This window comes from Bidens hawaiensis, unplaced genomic scaffold, assembly GCF_021521415.1.
Source record: "Bidens hawaiensis isolate Kalapana, Puna unplaced genomic scaffold, B.hawaiensis_p1.1 tig00009039_1, whole genome shotgun sequence".
Taxonomy (NCBI): Eukaryota; Viridiplantae; Streptophyta; class Magnoliopsida; order Asterales; family Asteraceae; genus Bidens; species Bidens hawaiensis.
In genome coordinates, this window is record NW_027491661.1 from 260299 (window position 1) to 285799 (window position 25501).

General features: G+C 35.2%; 2 protein-coding genes and 1 pseudogene across 2 annotated transcripts; all 3 read left to right on the forward strand.

The window, feature by feature from the left end:
- The first annotated feature begins 458 nt into the window (after positions 1 to 458).
- LOC143530805 (protein phosphatase 2C 3-like) lies at positions 459 to 1837 on the forward strand. The gene is made up of 4 exons (XM_077026240.1): positions 459 to 569; positions 728 to 1042; positions 1134 to 1239; positions 1506 to 1837. The coding sequence occupies exons 2-4, from the start codon at positions 734 to 736 to the stop codon at positions 1835 to 1837; spliced, it is 747 nt and encodes a 248-aa protein (XP_076882355.1). The 5' UTR covers positions 459 to 569; positions 728 to 733.
- Positions 1838 to 16214: 14377 nt separating this feature from the next.
- LOC143530806 (ultraviolet-B receptor UVR8-like) lies at positions 16215 to 21603 on the forward strand. The gene is made up of 11 exons (XM_077026241.1): positions 16215 to 16524; positions 17289 to 17362; positions 17455 to 17539; positions 17623 to 17754; positions 17827 to 18048; positions 18116 to 18343; positions 18415 to 18458; positions 19869 to 20051; positions 20866 to 20956; positions 21065 to 21105; positions 21180 to 21603. The coding sequence occupies exons 1-11, from the start codon at positions 16314 to 16316 to the stop codon at positions 21300 to 21302; spliced, it is 1434 nt and encodes a 477-aa protein (XP_076882356.1). The 5' UTR covers positions 16215 to 16313; the 3' UTR covers positions 21303 to 21603.
- Positions 21604 to 22272: 669 nt separating this feature from the next.
- On the forward strand, positions 22273 to 24480 carry LOC143530865 (wall-associated receptor kinase-like 20 pseudogene; annotated as a pseudogene).
- The last annotated feature ends 1021 nt before the right edge of the window (positions 24481 to 25501 follow it).

The window sequence follows — 25501 nt, forward strand, 5'->3', positions numbered from 1 at the left end:
CGGCCAGGATTCCATCTTGAAGTTCAGATTTCTACATCATGTCCTCTGAGGCTTCCCGTGATGTTGACGGGCAGCTGCCCGTCCCCCCACTCTTGTAGCAGGTATTATATGATCTCCTTCCCCATCTTCTTCCCACAAAAGTTATAATCGATATTATTATGGCGGGTATGTGTTGTGGTGTTGTTACTGATACAAATACTAATACTAATACTGATAATATCAATACACCGTCGACTAGTGGCGGTGTACAAGCCAGGCGAAGAAGGATGGAGATACAACAGCTCCAATTATTTGCTGCATCAAACATGATGATTCCTATCCCTGTTGGCAATCGAAAGCGAAAAACCGTTGAAAGCTGCTGTGTTGATAATAATAATAATAATAAAATTGCCCCGTCGAAAAGGCGCGTAAACTCGGAGAATTCGAGATTCGGTTTGACGGTTGTGTGTGGAAGGAGACGAGATTTAGAAGATGCCGTTGCGGTAAAACCGTCGTTTTGTAAGACGAGTGGTTCGGGTTCTGACGATCTGCACTTTTATGGCGTGTATGATGGCCATGGTTGCTCACATGTAAGTTATTGTCGTTTTTGACTAGGCGCTGATTAATTGCTACATGCATATTTGAAAAAAGTGATATAAATTCTAATTTGTACTTTCTGTACCTGTACCTGACTAATGTCTATCAAGTTCTACAACACTGTTTAAAAGAGCATTAATTTTTGTTTTAGGTTGCAATGAAGTGTAAAGACCGGATGCACGAGATAGTGAAGGAGGAAGTCAAGAAGTGCGAGAAGTCAATCGAATGGAGGGAGACGATGGTGAAGAGCTTCGCGCGAATGGATAATGAGATAACGGAATGGAGCAGCAGTGCTTCCAGCTCGAATTGTAGATGTGAGCTTCAAACTCTGCAGTGTGATGCTGTCGGATCCACTGCGGTCGTTGCGGTTGTGGCTCCGGATAAGATTGTTGTCTCAAACTGTGGTGATTCTCGAGCCGTGCTTTGCCGGAACGGTGTTGCTATTCCTCTTTCCACAGATCATAAGGTAAAATAACCAAATATAGCGTCGAAATCCGATTTCCGTTAATTTTCCAATCATTTTGGACTGTTTATTGATAATTATTTTTTGTATTTAGCCTGATCGACCCGATGAACTTGAACGAATAGAAGAAGCCGGTGGTCGTGTTATATATTGGGACGGCGCTAGGGTTCTCGGCGTTCTTGCCATGTCTCGAGCAATCGGTATGCACTTATTGCTCTAAATAACTTGTTATGTAATTGTAATCTTTGCACCATAGTTTAATTTAATAAAAATAAACTCCAGTTGCAGTCGTGGAGTTAGGTCAATTTGACCTAACATCATATTCATACCCTGTGTCATGTAATTGTAATATTTGTACCTTATTTAATAAAAATAAACTCTAGTTGCAGTGGTGGTGTTACGCCAATTTGACCTAACAACATCATATTCAACAACTAATTGTTAATTTATTCTTGCTTATTTTCAGGCGACAATTATTTGAAGCCGTACGTGATACCGGAACCGGAAGTAACCGTAACAGAACGGACGGAAGACGACGAGTGCCTTATCATTGCGAGTGACGGACTTTGGGACGTTGTATCAAACGACGTCGCGTGCCGTGTGGCACGCATGTGCCTAAGGTCAGAGGAGGTTCCATCGCCACCACGGTCCGATGGTAGTCCACTTAACGTGGCCAGTGGTGAGAGCTCTGATAAGGCGTGTTCGGATGCGGCGATTTTGTTGACGAGATTAGCCTTGGCTAGACACAGCACGGATAACGTGAGTGTCCTGGTGGTTGATCTTAGGAGGGATTTGTGACCATTATTAAGATTTAGGACGTGGTTATTTTGTTTTAGAAGTCTATTCTAATCATGCTTTTGTTGTTTGAGCACCGTTGATTGTATTATTATTTTTTAATGATCGTGTAAATGTATAGTTGCCTAGTTGGTTTAGAAATATAAAATTAAAGCTATCTAATTATATATACTATAAAATAAATATGGGAGTATTAATTACATGTAAAACATGGTTTGCATGGTGCCTTTACAACAAAATATGTGTGTCACTCATTCATTAGCATTTTTAAATCGGTATGAATCAATTGATTGTACGATAGTATAGGCAATAACTTTTAAACATAAATTTGATAGACAAATTTTTTTTTAATTTTAATATGGTTATTTGGATTACATCGAAACAGAAGGCAAGCGGGCAACAAGATGCGCCGCTACCCCTTTTTGAATCGCAAAACCCAATCTTTTAAAAACTATATTTGCTGATCTTGGAGTCATAACATTACTATGTATGACCCGCTGAACACGGGTAAGTAGCTCCACAGCTTCAGGCGCGAGGAAACCAAAAGTGTCAAAAGCAAAGGAATAAATACATGTTGGTTGTCAAGACACGCCTTTTCATGTTTTGCCACCTTACCTGAAGCAGCTTTTAATGCGGCTTGACCGACCGCGAACCCACTACTCCCTAAGCCCACCAAAGGAGAAACCCCTGTTAAATCCACACACACGTGTTTCCCTCCTATCCATCCAAACACCAAAATGTCAGCCGGTCGAGGAGATGATCTTCCCTCCGACGGGTCAGTCAGGAAATTCACAGGTGCTTCTTTCTTAACAGAAATTCCAGCTCGCCTGAATATATTAAAGAGCACATCCCTAACCAGATCATGTCGGTACTTGAACCCCGGGAGCTCTTTACAGTGCACCGTGTGCTCCCCATATGAGTCTAAACACGCTTTACGACAAACATGACATATCTCATCAACCGGAAATAGAGGAATCATAAGGCGATACTTAAGGATACTACGATACTCCACTGGAGACATATGCTGGCGTAACCCATCTATATGGATAGCAAGAAGAAAATCTTGAGCATGTGGTGCTTGTAGACACTCAAAAATGGTTTTTTGTCTGCTTGTCATGTTAAAGTGTGACCCCATGTCGTGAACAATTTTACTAAAAAGAGTGCTCGTCAATGCATGTTGGGCTTTAAAGGGGGCGGTCTCTTTGTTAGAGAAACTGCTAAAATCGAAGCTTTGAATCATATCACGAAGACAAGCCAGAGCACAAGAATAATCAGAATCCATCCCACATATACCACTGTCTCGCAAAATGTGATCCTGAAGCACCCACGAAATGATATATGTCATAATATATGTCATACAAACCATTCTTATACATTTCTTCTGCTTAGTCTAGTTGTTGTGGACTTGTGGAAGTTTAATCCACCAGCGTCAAGGCCACCTCATAGCCTAAGGGCAAGGGTTGCGAAGAGGCACGAAACACCACCACATCAAGAGGGGCGCTTGGTGAAAGCGGGGTGGTAGCTGGTTAGCGCTCGAATTGGGGACAATGCGAATGATGGTGGCGGCCCTGGCGTAGAAGTAAGGTTATGTTTGGGATTGAGTTTCAAAAATGCTTATTGGTGTTTTCAAAAAGCCAATAAGTTAAAATGTGTTTGTTAATCATAAAAATCTTTTTTATTTTAACTTTTTAAAAGGGTTAAAAGACAGTTTTTCAAAAACTCTGAATCCTAACTTTTCAAAATAACTTTTTAAAAAAAATAATAACCTAAAAGTATTTTTCAAACTCAATCCCAAACATGCCCTGACACATGAAATCTAGCTTGTAATAAAATGAATTAATTTAAATTGATACACATCTCTGGTCACATATTTTTCATAAGAATCGGTGATTCCTGAATCAAGTGAGACCAAGTAGTAGTGGTCCATGAAGACGGCTGAGGTGGAAGTACATAGGATAGGATGGATAACGGTGAAGTCTTAGTCAAGTCTGGGAGACACAAGCTAGCATAATGTTAAGCCACGTCACCATTTGGTCCAATCCCACGGCCATCACTCTCTCTGTGTGCTGGATTTCAATCCTCGTCTTACCCTACACTATTCACAGCTTTGCATATTTCGTCCTTCATATCAACTCTTTGTTGTTGAAAGTGCTCATATGTTTTTCATGAATCAGCCTATGTATAATTGTTAGATATATATAGCTTTGTTGGCTATTAACGGGTTGTTTTATTTTTTTGTTAGTGTAGGTTATACATTGGAATAGAATGGTCAGCTCTGGATATTTGGTCCATTTGGAGGACTATATTTTTATAATGAAGATGTGCAAGGGCTGGAGTTGATATTGCTAGAGCGGGTTAAGGCGTTTGTTGATGAGTTTAGGATTAACAAACTTGTCGTTCTCTCGCACTTCACCTACTTAGGGAGTTAGGGCTACAGTTTTGTTCTTGTTGATTTCTAGCTTCTTCATTAGATTCTAGTTGTTTATTGTATTTTGATCTAAAAGATGTGTCCACTTCATGTTGGTCTGATTAATTTTGTGTTTAGGTCATTTGCGTTTTAGGTGTGGGATGGAAGTTTGTGATCTTTGGTCTTGTGCTTTGTTCAAGATGTTGTAAACATTTTCAATAATTAAATCATAATAAAACTAATAAACAAAGCATGTATACATTTTATATATTTGCAATATAATAAGTACTCGGCTCAACATAAACTAAACTACTTTTTGATTGTGAGATGCACAATTAATTTATAGATCCATAAAAAAACAGTAATTTACTGTCGAATCTGATAGCACAAAATCATTTGAAGTGATGGGCTTGGTGGCCGTGGATGGTGAACAAGAACACCGCAGCAGACAACCACCGGAAGAACATATTTATGAAGTGATGGTGATGGGTGCAGCGGTGGTGGAGGCGGCTATGGTGGTAGTGATGGTGGTGGTGATGGGGGAGGGGGCAATGGCGTCGGTGATGGGGGTGGTTTAGGGGTATAACTGTAAAAAATATATTTTTTCAAGAATTTGAAAATATGGACGAGAGAGGTAGGAAACATAAAAAAACAATCTCTCAAGACGGTTTTTTGAAAGAAAAAGTTTTGAAAAAATTTGGACTTTTGCTCAAAGATTACAAAATAATTTGGACTTTACCTTTATTATTTTCTCAAATCCCGTCTCCTACCTTACTTTCCTTCAAAATTTGGACTACTCACTCATTATTTTTATCTTTTCTCAATGCGTCTTATCAGTCCAGATCTTAAATTATTTTAAGGAAAAAAGAGAATCTTATCTCTAAAATGAGCTATTTTAGGAATTTTTCAAAAACATTACATTCTTTGAAGACAATGTGTCGTAATGAAGGTGATGTTTGATGATTTTCTATGTACAATCAATGATTTCTGTTTTACTAGAATCATACATGAAATATATTCGGCGAAACCATACGAATCATTGAAAGCATTGGAATCAAATCAAATCAAATCAAATCAAATCAAATATATTATTATATTGTTATCATCTATAAAACTTATTCTTATACAAATATTCATTGTTGGACTAAAACGTTCAACCATATAAAAAAATTACAAAAACTATTTTATATTTGAATTTTTATATTACTTGTTTGGAGATTTACAACTATTTTACAATCTACTTTTCATGTTTGTGATATGATTTACCCTTTACTACAAATTTTATATTTATAACTAGGATAGAGCCCATGTGATACACGAGTTGTTAAAAAATAAAATAAAAAATTTTAATTTAATAATATGCATATTAACATATCTTATAGATTCATAAGATATAAATAATTTACTAAAATATACATAGATTAGTAATAATAATTTGTATTTGCATTTTAAAAGTAATAAAATGGAAAGTTGCGAATTTATAGCAATTAAGAAAAAAAGAAGATTAACATCAATTAATCCTAATTTAGTTGGTAAGCCATAAACATTTTAGAAGTAAGGTATTGAATTCAATTGCCACCAACAACATATTTTTTATTTTATCATTAGGAAAAATTGTAAAACTAGAAACTTATACACTTGGAGCCTATGCGGAGGGTCTAATTGAATGACAAGTGGAAAAATTGTGTTGCTTTAATATATAGGTAGATTTTTTCAAATGTATACATTCGAACAACATAATTGTTATTTCTATCATATTCTTTGTGTCATATGTTATTAACATCGTTTTTCATTTTTATTTCTTTCCTTTTTATACCTGTCTATATAATATAAACGAACTGAGACGACCCTTTGCTTCAATTATTATCTCAACTAGGTTAGGTATCCGTGTGAAACACGGATTAAAATAAATAATTTTTTTTAAATAATAACACAATATAAGATACAAAAAATACGTTGAACAGATATAAAGATGTAATATATGATAGATTATATTACACATTACACAATATGAAAATAACAAATTGTTAAAAATTCATAAATCTATAAATATTTCATTGTATAAAATATTTATAATTTTAATGATACATTTACCTTCTAAATCAAAAATTAGTAATTTCACTTTGTTTTTGATTTGAATTCTAGATAATGCAACATATAGCTGACCATTAGTTAAAACAGTTCGTCTAAAAAATAAATCAATCATATATAGTGATTGACCTTAACATTTGTTTATCTTTATTGCAAAATAAGTATAAAGTGAAAACTTTTTTCTTTGAAATTTGAAATTAATTATTTTATTTAAAGGTATTAGATTTTTTTTTAAATAAAGTGTGAGTTCCATATTGATTTCATAAATGATTTCAGCTTTTATAACATAATTACCAATTTCTATTTTCACGTGTAGTTGAGCTTTATTGTATAAACTACTTTTCTAGTTAATATTTTAAGCAGCACTTCAACATCGGTTTTGGGACTAACCTATGACTTGACAGCCTTAAATTTTGAAGCCATTTAAAACATTAGGAAAGAAATATATTCTTGTAACATGTAATTTTATATTTGACAGATACCATCTGAACAATGGTAATATTTTTCATCTCTCAGAAACATTGATAACAAACGGTTGCTATTTTCTTGAACAAACTCATTTTTTTGTGCAACTATTACTCGTTCACTAATGAAATCTATATTTTTGAAATATTCAAAAATAAAATGATATACAAAGTCAATTTATCATCTGATTAACAGTGTGCTTAAGTTTAACATTTGTATTCCTAATGTAAGAATTCGAAATGTAGTCTAGTGTTTATATTTTTGTGGATTTTTAAGATGGTGAACTTTACATAAATGATGGGTTGATTAAATAGTCAAGTAACAAAAGAAGTTGTAAATGGATGCTCTTTTAACCAACATGTGGACCGAAAGTCATTCTAATCATAGACTATTTTGACCTGAATCATGTTTGATCCTTTATTCGGTTAAAGAAACTCGCTCGTTTAAATTATCAATAAGCAATGAGAATACATATATGATGAATTGATTAAATGACGAACTTTACATAAATGATATGTTGATTAAATACTCAAGTAAAAAAGAAGAAAAAAAAGTTGTAAATGGGTAATGGATACTGTTTTATAAATTATAAATGGATACTCTTTTATATTTTTCATGGATTTTTAAGATGATGAATTTTACATAAATGATGGGTTTATTAAATAGTCAAGTAAAAAAAGAAGTTATAGATGGATACTGTTATAAACTAACCAGTGGACTGAGATTCTTTAATCAGTTACAAAAACTCACTCCTTTAAATTAACATAAGCACCGAGAATACATAAATAGTGAACTCATATTTTAAGGGTTTGAAAGAAAAAATTTGTAATTTAGTAAGCAATCATATATATTGAATATAAGTTAAAGTTTATTGAAATTTTTTATTTAAAATTAAGCTTGCTCTTCATCAAACAATATCATTTCTTATAAAACATTAATATTAGTTAACTAATATAATATATTTAAAACCTTAAAGTTTGGAATAATTACTCAACATCAACTTGAAAATTAGTTACTTTATAAAAACTTAATATAAATAACTGATACAATATGTTTATGTAAAACAAAATAATATATTTATGTTGGTATTAAATTTTTAAAATTAGAAAATGAGAGATTAAAAAAAGTAAAATATAAAACTATTAATAAGAAAGATAAATGTATTGAATATGAGAGAGAGAAGGGAAACTTTTGTAAGGATCACTCTAATATAACAACATGTGACATTTAAAAACCTTTATTTATAATTGTCACATCCCGATCAAAGGCGGCGGAACATACTGAGGTGTAACGATTGTCCATAAGCACATGACACTAATTAAAGTGACAGTATTTAATAAACTCATTTCATTTCACAACATCGAAAATGTCACATAACAATTATCCATAAAATAACCATAAACAAGATATCACAAAATATGACAAATTTGATATTGTTCATTTTTACTAATATCCTAAGGTCTTTGATGTCGTTTTCTTCACAATCATAAATCAACCAAGATGCAAACCTGCAACATTTCATAAAATAAAGTTTGTCAACACAAAGGTTGGTGAGCAATTCATAAGTTTAATCATATTAGTATATAATAAAGATAGCCACTAAACTTGCATACGAAACGATAAATAAAAGTGGTAATTTGGATAAATAGATATCGCTAAACACATTAGCGACACCTAGTTATAAGGGGATGCAAAATAGTCTAGGATTATATAGTTATCGTTAATTGCATTAGGTTAACGACGCCTTGCTATAAGGGGATGCCAAATAGTCTAGGATTTTATAGTTCCACCAACCAAAAGCGATAAACACATAGTCATATAAGCATAGAACACCAAATCGAGCAATTATTTAGGTAAAGTATACAACTACGTTTGTGGTTTAAGATTCAAATATAAAGCATTTTGTTGAATAAGTATGAAATGTCACCCCTAAAATAAAAGATGGAAAATGGGGTATGAAGTACTCACTTTCAAGTAGTAAACTTGAAAGATGATAATTTGGAGATTTGTCGGAACGACAAGTTTAACGCACAATGCCTAAAAAGAAAAGAAGTCTTGAATTTAGAAAGGTTGTCTTGAAGGTCTTTAGACAAAATAAATGTTGAGAAATGTAAATAATTAATGTTTAAGGTTTTAAAATGTAACTATTTAAGAATTTATAATAATAACCCTTTAAAAATGCAAGTTTGCTCGAAACCGGGTTAAAGTATCTAACCTTAATATTTACTCAACCTATGTTAAGTAATGAGGTGGATAAAATTCAAGAATGCAAATCCCTTTGGAATAAAGATACTAAAATGGGTTTTTTTATCGAGTGTTCGGGTTGTCGGTTCGGGTCTTGATAATTGGTCAAACCCAAAGTCAACTTTCCAAAATATTGAATGTTATGAGATAACTCAATAAAATTTAATAAGACTTAACCAAGTATGTAGTTCCATTGTTTTAGAACTAACAACACATGTTAAGCGAGTGTTCGGTTTTGTCGGTCCAAAGCGAATGTTCGGTTTTGTCGGTCCAAACTTTGTTATGAGATCAAGTTGGATCAAACATTTCCAAGTACTTAAGAAAATATTTAAAAATCAATTTGTAACTATTTTTAAAGAAATATACAAGTCTTGATGGCTAAAAAAAAACACATTTGTGTGTCTTAAGCGAGTAAGAATCGGTTTGGTTCGGTTTCCATCTCACAACAAGTTCATAGATGGTTTCCACATGTCCAAACACTAAAGAACTTGTATAATAATGTACAAATAAAAAAATACTTTAAGTTTTACAACCAAAAGTTAACAATAAAGTCTTTAAACAAAAGTTCGGTTTTCGGTTCGGATCGTGTTTCGGGTTAAGACCGAGGTAAGATTCTACAATCCCATAACCATAGAATTTGTAAAAATGATTTTAGAAACTTAGATCTAACAATAAGTATGTTTAAACAATTATTTAACAAAACTAGTAACAAAGTTCGGTTTACGGTTTAGAGCTATTTACGATTAAACCGAAGCATAGACTCTTAAAACCCCATAACCATGGAACTTGTAAACATGACCAACAAACTAAAATAAGCAAGATTAATATGTATGAATAAGTTATATAGATGTATATATATCAAGGACACGAAGTCCTACATGAAGCCTTGCCTTATGAGGTCTGAAACCTCACCGACCGGAATCGGAGAAGTAACTACCAAAGGTAAACAAGGGGTGTATATTATATATATGTTGCACAACCATAAACAAGTATTAATAAGGCTACATAAACTAATTAAGATGAAAGACTAAAAACCTTCAAGAACACTTAAGAAGATAACCTTGAATCTTTAATGTTTGAGAGAGTTTTTTTTTTTTTGGAGTTGTAGCAAGGGAAAATGAAGAGGAAAGGTGGTGTATATATAGGGTAATGTTGATGGTCAAATATGGGTGTGAGACACAAGAGTTTTCATGTAAAATGGATCAAGACAAAAACACAAAACAATAAAAATAAATAAATAAATATATAAATAATAAAAATAAAAATAGGATGTTTTCAAGACCCAACAAGTGTGAAACAATATTGTAACACAAATCCATCATTTTGATTATAACATAAGGTTCGGTTTACAAATCGGGTCGGTTTACATAACAAACAAATACAAAAACGAATACAAACAAAACCCGAAATTGACGAATGTCACAATAATATAGTATAGACATTATACAAAGCGATCATTCATTCTGATGATTATCTCTGCATTCGACATTCAATTTATTCTCTCTACAATTGATGTTTTGTAAAAGCTCCTCGATGATTGTGGAAGTGTAGATTGAAGTTTAATTCTATATTAATTTAGCAGTCCTATTTTGAAAGCTATAATTCAACATTTTGAGCCCATATGCTCTAAGTTGCTCAACCCATTTAGTAGCCCAAAATTTTAAAAAAGGAAAAAAAAATAGAAGAAAGAAAACCATTTTTACGGCCCATTTTTGTGCCCAATTACCAACTCAATTACCGATTACACCGACCCAAATCAACATGAATACAACGACTCAATTACGGATTAAACCAAACCTACTTATAATCGACATTCAATTAGAAACTATATATCGAAAAACCCGATCTACCCGACCCAAGGAACTTGTAACCTATTACACAATCCGGAAGGACACCCCTATCACATATACACTCAAAAGGACTCTTGTGATCCGAAGTAAAATAAGTGTAGCAAGAGTAGCAAGAAATGTTGCTAGGCATAGTTAGGGTTGCACATAATTAGCTCGACAAATTCACTTGTAAGTAAAGTTGAATTTACTTGAGACGAAAAGAGAAATCATAATGATATTGTTACGAATTAGAAAGTGTGAAGTACATGCTTTTTTAAAACTATTCTACCTTTGAGCATCTAGGAACTTTTAGGGTTCGCCCCTAGACCATGAGGATTTCAAGGAGGCAATGCCTCTAGTTAGGCCGCGAAAATTATTTTGTCTTATATATAGAAATATCATTTGGATGGTTCATTGAATTTGCAAGACAGATAAAAGGTTGTATGAAAATGGCCGTAATTGAAAACTAATTATGATTAGTAAGTTGCTACTTATCATCAAACTAAGATAAACAATGACACCTTGGTTCAGCACTAATAAGCAACTTTAGTGGTAAGCTACTACTGACTAGTAGTAAATTATAGCAATGGTAAATGTGAGTAATAGTAATTGGAGCAGTGATAACAAATTTTCACTGATCAATTACAACTGATTAGTTTCAATGATGTACAAAAATGTAACTACAAACAGTTATAACCAGCAACTGTCATACATTTTTTACAAAATCGTTGCAACACTTCAACGAAATTACGTTGTGGTTAACTACATATAGAAAGGGAAACTTTGGTGTGTTTAAAGACGCGAAATTTGAAGTTTGTTTTTCACATAAGTTACATTATAGTTCGTGTAAAATTTTCTGAGTCTTATGTGATTAATTAAGATTTCATACTCTTTAAATACTTTAGTTTAATTGTAAATACACGAGATTTAAGAAGCTTAGAAAGTCAATCAATGAGAACCAAATGAATAGACTTGTAGGAAAGTGAATGATGGAATCTTACTCGTGGTTGGTAATTGAACAAGTTTCCAAGTATATAATATCTATCTTATTCTTTTATTGTGTTTTGTAATGTAATATAGAACGAAACTAAACCAAACAAATTGAGACATGATCATGTGGTTAGGATGACGACACCAAAACCAAATATGCAACCTATGAATGATTGGAATCATCATCACTTTCCTTACAACACGTTCACAATTACCAAACTGGACCCGTCACACCTTATCAAGAACCATGTTGTAGGTACCACAACCAGCGAACACAAGGCTAGCTTTGCACATGTACTAAAAGACCAGGTACCGTACTACTGGGTCCATCACGATTGCGAATCAAACCACCTGATTCGGGGTCATGGGTACCACTTGTCAGTCTACAACTCTTGTCATAGCCACAAGATTAGTCCATGTCAAAATAATATAGGATGCTAGCATGATCAACGACGTGGAAGAGTTGTAACCTTTGGCCAATTTTCCTCTTCAACTCTCATTTAAGATGCAATAATTAGCAACTTACATTTTAATAATGATGATAGTTTATGTTGGGTTTGTGGAAGCTTAGTCTCGGTTTGGGCCCAGTTTACTTGAAGCTATGTTTTGGGTTAAATAAAAATTGGAGACATTGGAATTAAGTCTTTGGGCCGACCTTATAACCCTTTATTAGGATACGTTACATTTTCGTGTTCTCTAAGTTAGAAACCATAATGCATCACTATGTATTGTAATCCTTATACTTGTAATTTCTCATCATGAGTATTGAGAGGCAATAATAAATAATTGGTTGCAGCTCGTGGACGTAGGTCACTTAGACCGAACCACGTAAATCCAAGTTTCATGTTCGTTTACTTTTCAGCAGTTTGATTGTGTGTGTGTGTTTGCATAACTGATCCTAACTGTTTGTGTGTGATAATTAAGTGTTACTATCATATTTCCTTGGTAAAATATGTGAACCATATTGTAATTGTGTGTATCGGATTTTGAAAGTTCACTCTTGACTGAAGGACTTTCAGAACACATTATTGAATATATATATCATGAAAACCTTGCACTAAAAAAATAAAAAAATTAATAAAATAAAATTATGATGTGGTGAAATTGGTTGGTTCAAGCCATGATAGTATGATACCGATAACCTAAAAGAGTCTACAGGGAAAGATGGGATAAGTATATTCTTGAGATGGCATATGAATCTTAAGGATCCCATGTTTTTCAAACAATAAATAAATTAATAATTGTAGCTTTTTTTTAACGGCGAATTTCTGTTAATAATTATCATATGTGTGAGTGTATAAATTGAACCAAGCCTTCCATACCTAAGTGTTTTAAAGGTTTTATTTTTGAACTCAGATCTTTTAATCTACTTACTTTCCTTTCCTTTCTCAATAAATTATTTATTTTATGTTTGATTGTGAAAGAGATCTCATCCTTAGAATCAAATCCATCAGAAATATTAACTAACAAAAACACATGTAATATTTGGGGTGTATTATTAGTTCAAAACTTGTGATCAAGAAACATGCTAGTGATCAAGAAACTTCACCACAGTAAGTATCAAATTCAGTATATTCGAGCGAATCTTAAAAAGTAGAATATTTGTTTTGGATGCTAGTTATTAACAAGTAAAACATTTGTTTTGGGAATACAATAAATGCAAAACATCAAATGATTGTACGGACGTGTTTGGCCACAAAAACTACCTAAAAAACAAGTGGTTTAAATAGTTTAACGTGGTTCCATACTTCCAAATTTCATTGTGATTGCTAGTTAGTCACGTTTCAGTAGGTCGGTTTTAGTTGGTGGGCCGTAGGCAATAGAACGGATATTTTCGTGTCAAGTTATGCCCATTGAAACAGGTATGACCCAGTTCTTATCTGACCAAATCCAATAATCTTCGTGGGCCTTTGGGTTGTGGTAATGTGGTTGGAACACTTTGAACAAGGGATGATACCTTACCAATGAAACTAATTAACCATGGTAGGCTGACATGATTTTGATGTGTCATGACATGAAAAGGTGAGTCATGAGCAGGTGCAATTACTTTTAGTTTGATAATGTTTGAGGTTAATGTTTCCATGAACAAAAAGATAACAATAATGTAAACAGTTATCTAAATATATAAATGTAAAGTTTGGTGACTATCGGGTCACTTGACGTCACCTTACTTGTCCGTAATATTTTTTTTTTCGTTTTGGTATCGTAACGAGCATAACGGAAGCCGACCAAACGACGGCACCTTACTTATCCATGGCAATTTGTTTTTTTTTTCCCGTTTCGGTACCGACCGAACGTCAAATTTTTTTTTGGTTTTAATTCTAATAAAGTAACAGACATGACGGAAACTGACCGAATTCGATAAGATTTACTCTCTCAACGCCCGCGACCGACAACACTCGGGTTTTACAAACACCCAGATTTACCGACCTACACCTCCGTTTGGTCCAGTCAATTTTATTATTTTTCCTTTTTTAGCTCCGGTATCATAATGAACATATATAGCCAAAACCAACCAATTTTGTGTCTAGTTACTATCTTAATGTACGGGACTCACAACACTTGGGTTTTACCACCACTCGGGTTTACCGACCAAACAAACATCGTTTTAAATAATTTATTTTTTTTATGTTAATTTAACAAATATATTTTTGGGTTTAGTTCTAAGGTTTTACCAATGTTGTCTAAACCATAACGAACGTAAACGATACCGACTTAACTTCCTTCAACTCACCGACGTAATGCTCGGGCTTTAGCAATACTCGGGTTTACCAACGCGCTGGGTACAATACTAGTTTATCATATTTAAGAGGGTGATAGATTAGTAACTGTGTTTTTGAGTGTCTCTATTAGATCTTATGTTTTAATAAACTTATGTCGTTAACTCATTAAAGACTGCTTAGTTTGTTTTATACGATCTTATTGTTTGACAAGTGTCGTTTGTGTTAGGATCTCAGTTATGTAACACACTCACACACACACAATCAAACTGCAGATATTAAACAAACACGAGATACAAGGATTTATGCGGTTCAATTTAGTTGACCTATGTCCACGAACTATAACAAAGAATCTATATAAACAAGGACGTTTTAGCAATAGCCAAAACCTCACAAAGCACTCACTTGATTACAACAAGCTTATAAAAATTCAAAAATACACCCGTTGTTTCAATTTATGGAGACATGCTCTACTTTTCGTCCAAAAAAAAACTTAATATCTTGAATCATTGAGGATTGTGTTGATAGTTGTTACTTTGTTGTTGAATACTTATTACTACAAGCTTTTCAAATACGCAGCACGCCAACCTCATAGTCACGCCTATGACCTTCCTTTCGTTTTACAGTCTGGAATATAGTTGTGCATATTGGTTAAGTATTCTAGTTAAAAGATACATATAGTTCAAACTTTATACCAATAACTTATCAAAGTTCAAACCACATTGGCAATTTGTGACCACGGTGTTCATTAAACCCAATAAAGCACGTCTTCAAGATTTTCAACTAACTGCGCCTAAAAACCGAGGCTCAGACCTTCACAAACCCAACACTTTTTTTTCAAATTGCGAACTTCTGTAAACAAGGCCGAAGCCACGGCGCCCTCCAGAGGAAAGCCGAGAAAAAACAAGGAGAAACAACTACATCAAAGAAATTTACACAAATCTGACCAATTAATTGGTTTGCATCTAGATCTATGTTTAAACCAAAGGTAACTTAAAGACCTAATGTCGCAAATAATATCTTCAATCTTTTTTACAACCCGGAACATAATTGTGCATATTGGTTAAGTATTCTTGTTAGAAGACGTATATAGCTTAAATTTTATACTAATGACTTATCAAAGTTCTAACCACATTGGCAATTTGCAAGATTTTCAACTAACTACGTCTAAAAGCCAAGGCTCAGTCCTTCACATACCCAACAATTGGTTGGTATTCGTTAACTTTTCTAATTAAAAATAAAAAAAATAATAATAAAAAACAGTTTGGACTCGTGTCTCCATCTGACTGTCTCAGAAAACTATTCTGATTCCAAAGATTATTAAACTCAAAATTCCAAGGTGAGTTAATATTTTAAAAGACACGTGGCAAAATATAGATGGGCCAACCAAGAAACCACACTCATCATCATGAGCTTCAAACCGACCTTCCAGAAACTTCCTGCAAATTCGTGGCTGAGAATAACTCACCGCATCCTTCGGCTCACATGACGCCACGTGGACAGACACCAACGTGAGCGTCAACGTGGCACCCTCTTCCTCTCGAAATTGATACGCCTCTCTTCTTATTCCAATGCTTCAATTTAGAACTACAATTTATTTTATTATTATACAAAATATTAATAATTATAATAATTACAATAATCTTCAGTCGCACACATTGTTTCCACAAATACAGTCAATTTAGGGTTTGTTTCTGCTGTTCAGGTGAAGCTAGGGTTTTGAGATATTAGAAATGAATGGTGACGGGGATGGTGACGTGGATTTGAAATTGGAGATGAAGACTGAGAAATCGGTGTTTATGTGGGGGTATCTGCCTGGCGCGTTGCCGCAACGCTCCCCGATTTTGTCTCCGGTGGAAGTTAGGCTGCCGCAGTCGGCTGATTCCGGTAGGTTTTGGACGGATGTGTGCGGCGGCGGCTGCGGATTTGCGATGGCGATTTCAGGTTGTTAATTTTTTAGCTATTTTTTATGAGTTTTTACTTCAATTGTTAGGGTTTGTAAGAGCAAGTTGAAAATTTTGTGTTTGATTTTAATCGCATTTGCAATTAAAAGTCAAAATGTAGTAAATCTGGATCTCTGGTCTCTGATTTGACATTTAATGGTACCGGTACTGTGCTCAGCTCGTCTTGACTTACGAGAGCTTGAGCTCGGCTCATGAGTCGTTTTTCAAGCTCAGCTCGTTTGTTATTTGTTAATTATTAATCAATTCATTATTCATATATGTTTTGACAAGAAACTTACAAGTACCTTAAATAAGCCAAGTTCTTCTCGGCTCGAGCTCCGCTGTGCAGTGTGAAATTAATACATAGAAGTCGAAAAGAGGTAAAATTCAAAAATTAGCAAGGCTTGTTAAGGCTCGATGAGCTCATGAGCCTACACGAGTTTCCCGTACAATGCTCAAGGTTGAGCTCGATAACTAAATGAGCTTTATTTGTGGCACGGGCTCGAAAATTGTCGGCTCGTTTCAAGCTTTTTATCGATTTGATTTCGAGTAGCTCACAAGTGGCTCGGCTCGTTTGCACCCTACGTACCGGTACCGACTGAACACAATCGATACTGGTATCAGCATTCGTTTTTTCAGTTTTTTGGTGTTGGTACCATTTGGTATAGGTGATTTCAGTTGGTATCAGTACTTTTACCCATCTCATCGCCGTCTGTAATGAGCATATATAAAGTTTGATAATTGATATAAACTTTCTTTAACCAGACACAGGGAAGCTGATTACATGGGGATCAACAGATGATCTAGGTCAAAGCTATGTGACATCAGGGAAACATGGGGTATTACAATATAGCTTCATCTATTTTAAACTATATATCAAGTTATATATAAAAGAAGCTAACCTGCAGTTTCTTTACATGCTTTTGTTAAGGAAACACCAGAACCTTTCCCTCTTCCGAATGAAGTTTCATTAGTGAGAGCTGCAGCCGGTTGGGCACATTGTGTCTGTGTAACAGGTATCACTACTTCTATCTGTATTCGAATTAGTAATTCTGATTATTATATTCATTTATTTATGAACTTCGTGTTTTGTCTGCAGTAGCAGGAGAGGTATACACATGGGGATGGAAAGAGTGTGTCCCATCTGGGAAAGTCGTTGGTGACTCAAACACAAATCAAAATCAAGAGAAAGATCCATTTGAGAGACACAATGCGTTTTTAACAGAACAAGGTAATAATATAATTTTGATGATGCATGAGTTTATAGTAACTGTTCATTAACCAAAAATTTAATATTTTACAGTGAGCCCTCGCCAACAAGGATCAAGATTTACAGGTGTAGACGGTAAAGCCATTGGAGATGAAAGTACAAAAAGGAGACGCGTGTCATCAACCAAACAAGCGATTGAAAGCTCATCATCTGGTGATGAGCCTCTGTCAGCTTTACCATGTTTGGTTGCATTGAATCCAGGTGTCAGGATAGCCACCGTTGCAGCTGGTGGGCGACATACATTGGCATTATCAGGTACTTTTAGACCACACTAGTAATTCACTAGTATTTTGAATGCATTGTAACGCTTGTCAAATTTTAGATGTAGGGCAGGTGTGGGGATGGGGGTATGGAGGTGAGGGGCAGTTAGGTCTGGGATCCCGCATACGTATGGTGTCGTCACCGCACCCTATACCTTGTGTTGCCACGCCATCAGCAGGAAAAGATAGATCCACATCGCTTCCTAGGGGTACCATGGAGGGTTATCGAGTCCCTGGAAGTTATATTAAAGGAATTGCTTGTGGTGGACGACACAGTGCTGTAATTACAGGTAAGTTTTTAACTGATGTTATTGTTATTATTGTTAAACTTGAATTTTAATATTGTATAATGTGTCTACAGATGCAGGGGCATTAATGACTTTTGGTTGGGGACTTTATGGACAGGTGAAGCTCTCTTGTTCTCAAAGTATTTTGTTCTTACTTGTTTTCCTGGTTTTTTGTTTTTGTTTTGTTTTGTTTTGTTTTGTGGGTGTCTTCTTACAGTTCATTCACATGTTTTACCCTTCTATGGTGCATGATATATACTTTAAGTCTTTTGTTTCTTGACCTTCCTGAATTGGTGGAGTTGCCAGGTGTCGTATGTATCTGGTATCAAATCTTTATAGTTTGTTTTGTGTTTATTCATTATGTTCTCCTTGGTTTAAATAAGTGTGAGGTACGCATATCATGTGCGCGAGGCGTTGCCATAGATACAATCATTAAGTTTTATTTATAAATAGAAGCTGTGTCTCTCTCATTTATTTTATATCAACTAATCAACCATTTTTCAAGCAAAGTTTTTAACTTTTCCATCATTTTTGTTGCTTTAACAAATCAGTGTCCTGCAAACCCTAATTTGATCAATATGGTTGTTTTTATATATCATTGTCCAATGAACCTTAGTTTTGACCGACTTTGACCAATTTGGTTGTTTTTATACATCAATATTTGGTGAACTGTTTGGCTAGAAGTTCTTTTATATCCTTTATCTAATAAATAAACGAACATGAACACATGTCTCATTCGTTTATTTAAATTCGTTTGGTTATATATGTTTTAAGTTTGTTCAGTTATGCTTGTTTAAGTTCGTTCATTCGTTCATATGTTCATTTAACTTTTTTTTGGGCCAATACAGTTTAGTCTAGTTTTATGAATTTAGATATTACTCATTACAATTTAGCATAGTTTTGTAAATCTTTTAGGCCCAACAGATTGACGCACACGTATACTTTTTAAATTTTAATTGGTGTTTGCTTGGTTATATTTGTTTATATTCATTCTTTTCTGTTTGTTTGTGTTTGTGAACCGTTCATTTATACCTAAATGAAACTAGAGTCACGAGACGAACATGAACACATTAATTTTCTATACGAACGACATAAACAAGAAAACAAGTTTGTTTCTTGTTCGTGTTTGATCGCTTGTTCTGTTCAAGTTAAACAAACGAACCCATACATGCCCCGCTCGTGTTCGTTTGATTCGTTTGCCTACAATCCCAAATTTTGACCAACTTTTGCCCCAAAGGCACACTCGCCTTTCTGATCGCCTTGTGTCTCCATTTTAAACCAAGATGTTTTCCATATCGAGTTGTTCCAAAATTGGTGTAGATTCAATTTTATTGATTTGCTCTGCAAAATCGACATGTAGGTAAGGTAGAAATGATGAAGAAAAGGGACACTGAATGTTCAAGATGAAGTTCTATATTGAAGGCGATAAAACATACATTTTTTTAATTAATTCTATATTCTTTAGATTTCTGTTTGTTGCATGTGTTTTTCTAGTTTCATGTTGATGTGAATATTTCCCATTGTGTAGTGTGGGCAAGGAAGCACCGATGATGAGCTAAGCCCAACATGTGTGACATCATTGTTGGGCATCCCCATAGAGGGCTTTTCTGCAGGCCTCTGGCATACAATCTGCATTTCAGGCGATGGTGACGTGTATGCTTTTGGCGGGAATCAGTTTGGTCAATTGGGTACTGGCACTGATCAAGCCGAGGTAGTTATACATATCATTAATATCAATTTTGAAGGTCGGTGAACAAATATGATTCAATGTTCACTATGTCAAATCAATATGTACAAGCCATTAGAGCTAAGTTTGCATATAGCCCCCTCATGACGTTACACTCAATTTTAAGTGAGACTTGCTACTTAAACACTATACCGTTCCAATTTCTTTTTCTGGGCCAACCAAATTTTGGTTTGCATTTTTACATTATTTTTTTCTTTTTGTTTTTCTCTTATAACTTTTAAACTATGTTCTATTAATTCCAAATATGCAGTTACAACGTGCTTGTTTTTATCTACGTTTTGGTGTAAATTTCATTCAAAACGTAGTCGTGCGTGATAACGTACAAGTCTTCGAATCACAAACGTACAAGCCACAAAAGCTGCTTCAAGGCTTTGTTTCTTTTACAGTTTTTGTTTGTTATTAACCCTTAGAAACTATAATGTTTCATAAAATTCTTGATTTCCAATCGCAATGCGCTCAATTTTGTCAACGATTTGACATGCTTCTTTTTAATTACTGTCGCAGAGTGTTTTTTAAACTATGTGTTGATATGTAAGACAGAGCCGCAACAACTTCATACGATTCGGCAGCCATCGCCGCCGAATGTTTTTTAATTACGTCAATGTCATCGCCGGAACATTCGGCAGCCACTAACTTGTTTATTAATTTCCCTTATCCTTTGTTGAATTCTTCTAGTATGTGTAATGTGTAGTAGTTAATCCATGGTTTGCTTCCTATTCTCTCTTGAATTCTTCTGGTATGCATCATGTGTAGTTGTTAATCGGTGGTTTGTTTCCAGACGTTACCACGACTTTTGGATGCTCCGAGTCTTGAAAACGAAAATGCAAGAATTGTATCGTGTGGGGCCCGACACAGTGCTGTTGTAACAGGTATGTATTGTGGGATACTGGTTTGTTACAAACTTTGTTGACACTTTATTGGAATGTCAAATGGCTTAAATTTACTTTTTTTTATTTGTTTTGCTATTTTTTTTTAAGACGGGAAAGTGTTTTGCTGGGGATGGAACAAGTATGGTCAGGTACACACCTAAACAGAGTTCATTAATGATTTATTATCCTGATAACAATTCTTGACACGTTGCGAACATTGCAGCTCGGTCTAGGAGATGTAATAGACCGTAACATTCCGTCTCAAGTTGCACTAGATGGATGTGTACCGAGAGTTGTTGCGTGTGGATGGTGGCACACACTTCTACTCGCAGAGTCACTTACCTGATGCTTTTAGAGAGCCAGAGCTAGAAAGTTTTGTTAGGTTAGTTGCTGCTCTATCATTGAGGACAAGAGTGCATGAATATGCTTATGTATATACTATAGTCTGCTTACATGTATGCATGTGATCATCATCATTCTTTAAAGTTTCCAAGGTTTATTTATTGTACTATTGGAAATGATTCTCAAATTATTGTACATATGTCAATAAAGCTGGATTTAGACTTGCTGTGTTCTTTCATTCAAGTGACGGTTAAGTTACCGGCTACATGAAGCGTCATAAATAACTTATGTGTATAACTGCAACCAATTAGTAGGTTTTTTTTGGTTTCGGTTCGGTTAACCCACCTTTTTTTTATACGGATTTCGAGTTTAAATATTTTGATTCTTCATAGAATGGGATGAAATCGATTTTCTAAGTTCAAAGCATCAAGTATGTGTGCTACATATGTATATATGATTGACATGTCTCATGTAATTGTCAGTATATGACAAAAAGTGTTAAAATCATTTATGTAGTATACTTGTTTATTGTCTATCAAAGTATGCATTCGGTAAGTTCTTAGTTTATTAGCTCTACTGTTCTGATACCTTAAACTCATATCACATGAACCAACAAGCCTTCTTGATGACTTTCGATTCAGTTCGGTTAATTTGGTTATAACTTTATAACACACACCACAACCAAAACCGACCCGCAATTTTTGGTTAATCGGTTATTGCTTAACCTAGCGGTTGGTTATTTGTTCGGTTCGGTTAATTTGGTTATATGCTTATCCTTCCATGACTATATCATTTGGTTATTTCATATATTATTTTGTGCATATGGAGATTAGTTCCCAACTATTTGGAGATCATAACAGGCTTCCATCCCAAAATCATATTTTGGATCTCAACCCTTTTCTTTGGAGCTGTGTCCATTATTTGAGGTGACGTGTATATGCTCACATGAAGGACTTGGTTAACAACATTTCATAATCCTACAAATACTCACAATAATATTACTTCTTGTCACCTCATTCTAACAGCATTCAACATGCCAATAAGAATGTCGGTGCTGATAATGGCGGTCTTGATAGCACACGCTGGTTTTCGTGGGGCGGCTATCCGCTTCCCTGTTTGTGGGACCACCCCAGTCCCGTACCCGCTCAGCACCGCACCCACATGTGGCCACCCGTCCTATAAGATCAGGTGTGACACGGGCGTGTTGAAATTTGACACAATAACACTTACCCAATCATATCAATCTCTCCAAAAGACCAACGACTAGTGATCGCGGAATCGCCCTTCTTACCGAACACATGTGTAACGGCTGATCTTCCCACCCAGGGCATATAGCTGGACCCAAACTTACCCTTCACAATATCCTTAAACAACACTATAGTCTTCTTCAACTGCACCGAAACAATGTCTTCACTTTCCATGGACTGCAGTCCGACAAGTCCTTGTCGGGCCTATGAAAACGCCTCACCTCGGATGTCCGTGTGCATGAAGTCCCCGCGCTGTTGTTCTTATTATAAAGGAAGCTCTACAAACCTGTATGCGCTTCGGCTAACCATGGATCGATGCAGGGCTTACAAAAGCTTTGTTAATCTAAACAACTCTTGGCCATTTAATAAGTGGCCGGAGCCTAGTGTCGAGTTGATGTGGGCCCCACCACCAGAGCCACCGTGTACGAAACAGGCTCATTGTGACTCGACCTCTACTTGCAGGGCAGCTCTTGATGGCTCATGGAGGTGTGTCTGTAAGTCTGCATTTCTCTGGAATGCAGCCGCCGGCCAATGTGCTAAGGGTAGGTAATTAGATACAACCTAGGTAAATTCCACATCGGCCGTGGATGGTAAAGATGTTTAGTTCTTAAATAATACATAACCTTAGATATTACCAACACGTTTTGGACACAATGGCTGTGGATGAGTAATGGGCTCCACAGTCTAGCATGCTCAAGTGAGGGTAGTTTGGTACAACCCGGGCAACAAAAAAAAAAAAAAAATCCTTGGAGCTTCATGTGAGCAAAAAGGGACAATATTGGTTAGTATGAAAGGCCGAATGCTATAATGTCAATTACTGAATATGTTTTTGCAGATATCAAAAAGGTTAGAAGAAAACGGACTGTACTTGTTGCATCGACCGTATGCATTAGTGGGACGGTGTTTTTAACAACTATTTCCAGGATGGTGATATTTATCCGCCGCCAAAAAATCAATGTCGCACGAAAACGCGTTGCTCGTGAGCGAGACAAGATTATCGGAGCAAGTGGTATTGGAACACTAGCCAAAATATTCACAAGCAAAGAGATCAAAAGGGCAACTAACAACTTCTCATCAAGTGGTCTTCTTGGTGTTGGTGGGTTTGGAGAAGTATATAAAGGTGTGATGGAGGATGGCACGATCGTGGCAGTTAAATGCGCGAAGTTAGGGAACACCAAAAGCATCGATCAAGTCCTAAACGAGGTTCGAATCCTATGTCAAGTCAACCACAAGAACCTAGTCCATCTCCTAGGTTGTTGTGTGGAACTCGAACAACCATTTTTGGTATACGAGTATGTTCCAAATGGAAACCTCTTCGATCACTTGCATGATCAAAATAAACAACCTTTAACATGGACTCAACGGTTAGGTATTGCTCGTGACACTGCTGAGGGGCTTGCGTACCTCCATTTCTCTGCATCGTCCCCAATCTACCATCGTGACGTGAAGTCAAGCAACATTTTACTCGACTACAACATGAAAGCGAAGGTCTCAGATTTTGGTTTGTCAAGACTAGCTGAGGCGGATGTAACCCATGTGACGACTTGTGCACAAGGTACTTTCGGGTACTTAGATCCTGATTATTATTGGAACTATCAGCTGACCGATAAGAGTGATGTATATAATTTTGGAGTGTTATTGTTGGAAATGCTTACGTGTCAAAAGGCTATAGACTTTGGTAGACCGGCAGAAGATGTAAATTTGGTTGCCTACATTAAACGACTAGTGGAGGAGGAAAGATTGGTTGATGCTATTGACCCGGTGCTTAAGAAACACGCGTCTTCGTTGGATATTGATGCTATGAAAGCATTCGGGTTCCTTGCAATGAGTTGCTTGGAGGAAAGAAGAGAGAACCGGCCTTCTATGAAGGAAATATGTGAGGAGATTGAGTATATCATAGGTATTGTAGCGACCACCGTGAGTGATAAACAATGAGAAAGCTAGAATAAATCATCTAATCTAAGCATGATCTCTACATCATGCATTAAAAATTGTGAATGATGCACCAAATTCATGTATTGGTGTTACGGTGTCAACATGTTGATAGGCTATCAAAATTAAGTTAATAAATAATGTAATTTGGAAAAAGACAATGTTGTTAGAAACAAAAAAGGAAAAAAAGATCACATATGGATATTATCTATGATTTTTAAAAAAACATGTGATGTGGCGCAATCAAATTATATAATTAACATCTAATTAGCAACGTTAACTGGAGTTACATATTAATAAACATGAGTAACTAATCTAAGCCCCAACCTTAACACCAAGTGGGATTAGAACTATTTATGGGAATGGCTTCAAATTGTTTAGCTTACTACATATTTTATCAACTTTACAAATGGCTTCAAATTCTTTAGCTTACTACATATTTTAATTCAAAGTAAGATTGGTGTTAGTAAGTTTAGAATTTATGGGCCGCCTTTCTACTCATGGGCCCTCTACAAACCCATAATATTTGCCATCATGTGGCCCACCCAATCTTTGTGGTCGAAGGTCAACTTCTTCCATACTGATTAGTGATTACTGAGCCTCATGATATCAAATTGAAAAGGTAATTAAATTTACTGTAATATTAATGGTTATAACTGTATAATTTTTAATTTTTTTTTCATAAACATCAATTTTTTTTTATATAAGATTTTAGTGACATCTGAATAGTTAGGTTTGGCTTCCGACCTAAGACTTACACTAGTCATCGTTGACTGTACGTCGCCCCAAAGAAGCACAAGCACGGCTATAAATGTCTACAAAGACCATGTGATTTTTAGTTATTGATATGTTGTTACTAAAACCATACGCATTGGGTCATAGACGTCTTACTAAGCCAACAATTAGTCTAGTCTATATATGGCCAATTATGACGAGGTTTGACGAAAGAATTCATAATGATCGTCACAAAATATAACTAATAAGGATTACAAATTTAATTTGATAACTCGGTCACAGAAATAAT

Bases quoted from the DNA above. Each gene is read 5' to 3' on its own strand.
- LOC143530805 (XM_077026240.1), top strand. From the start codon at position 734: ATGAAGTGTAAAGACCGGATGCACGAGATAGTGAAGGAGGAAGTCAAG. The intron at 1,043-1,133 runs GTAAAATAACCA...TTTTGTATTTAG, and splicing joins CTCTTTCCACAGATCATAAG to CCTGATCGACCCGATGAACT. The intron at 1,240-1,505 runs GTATGCACTTAT...GCTTATTTTCAG, and splicing joins TGCCATGTCTCGAGCAATCG to GCGACAATTATTTGAAGCCG.
- LOC143530806 (XM_077026241.1), top strand. From the start codon at position 16,314: ATGAATGGTGACGGGGATGGTGACGTGGATTTGAAATTGGAGATGAAG. The intron at 17,540-17,622 runs GTATCACTACTT...TTTTGTCTGCAG, and splicing joins ACATTGTGTCTGTGTAACAG to TAGCAGGAGAGGTATACACA. The intron at 20,052-20,865 runs GTAGTTATACAT...GTTTGTTTCCAG, and splicing joins CTGGCACTGATCAAGCCGAG to ACGTTACCACGACTTTTGGA.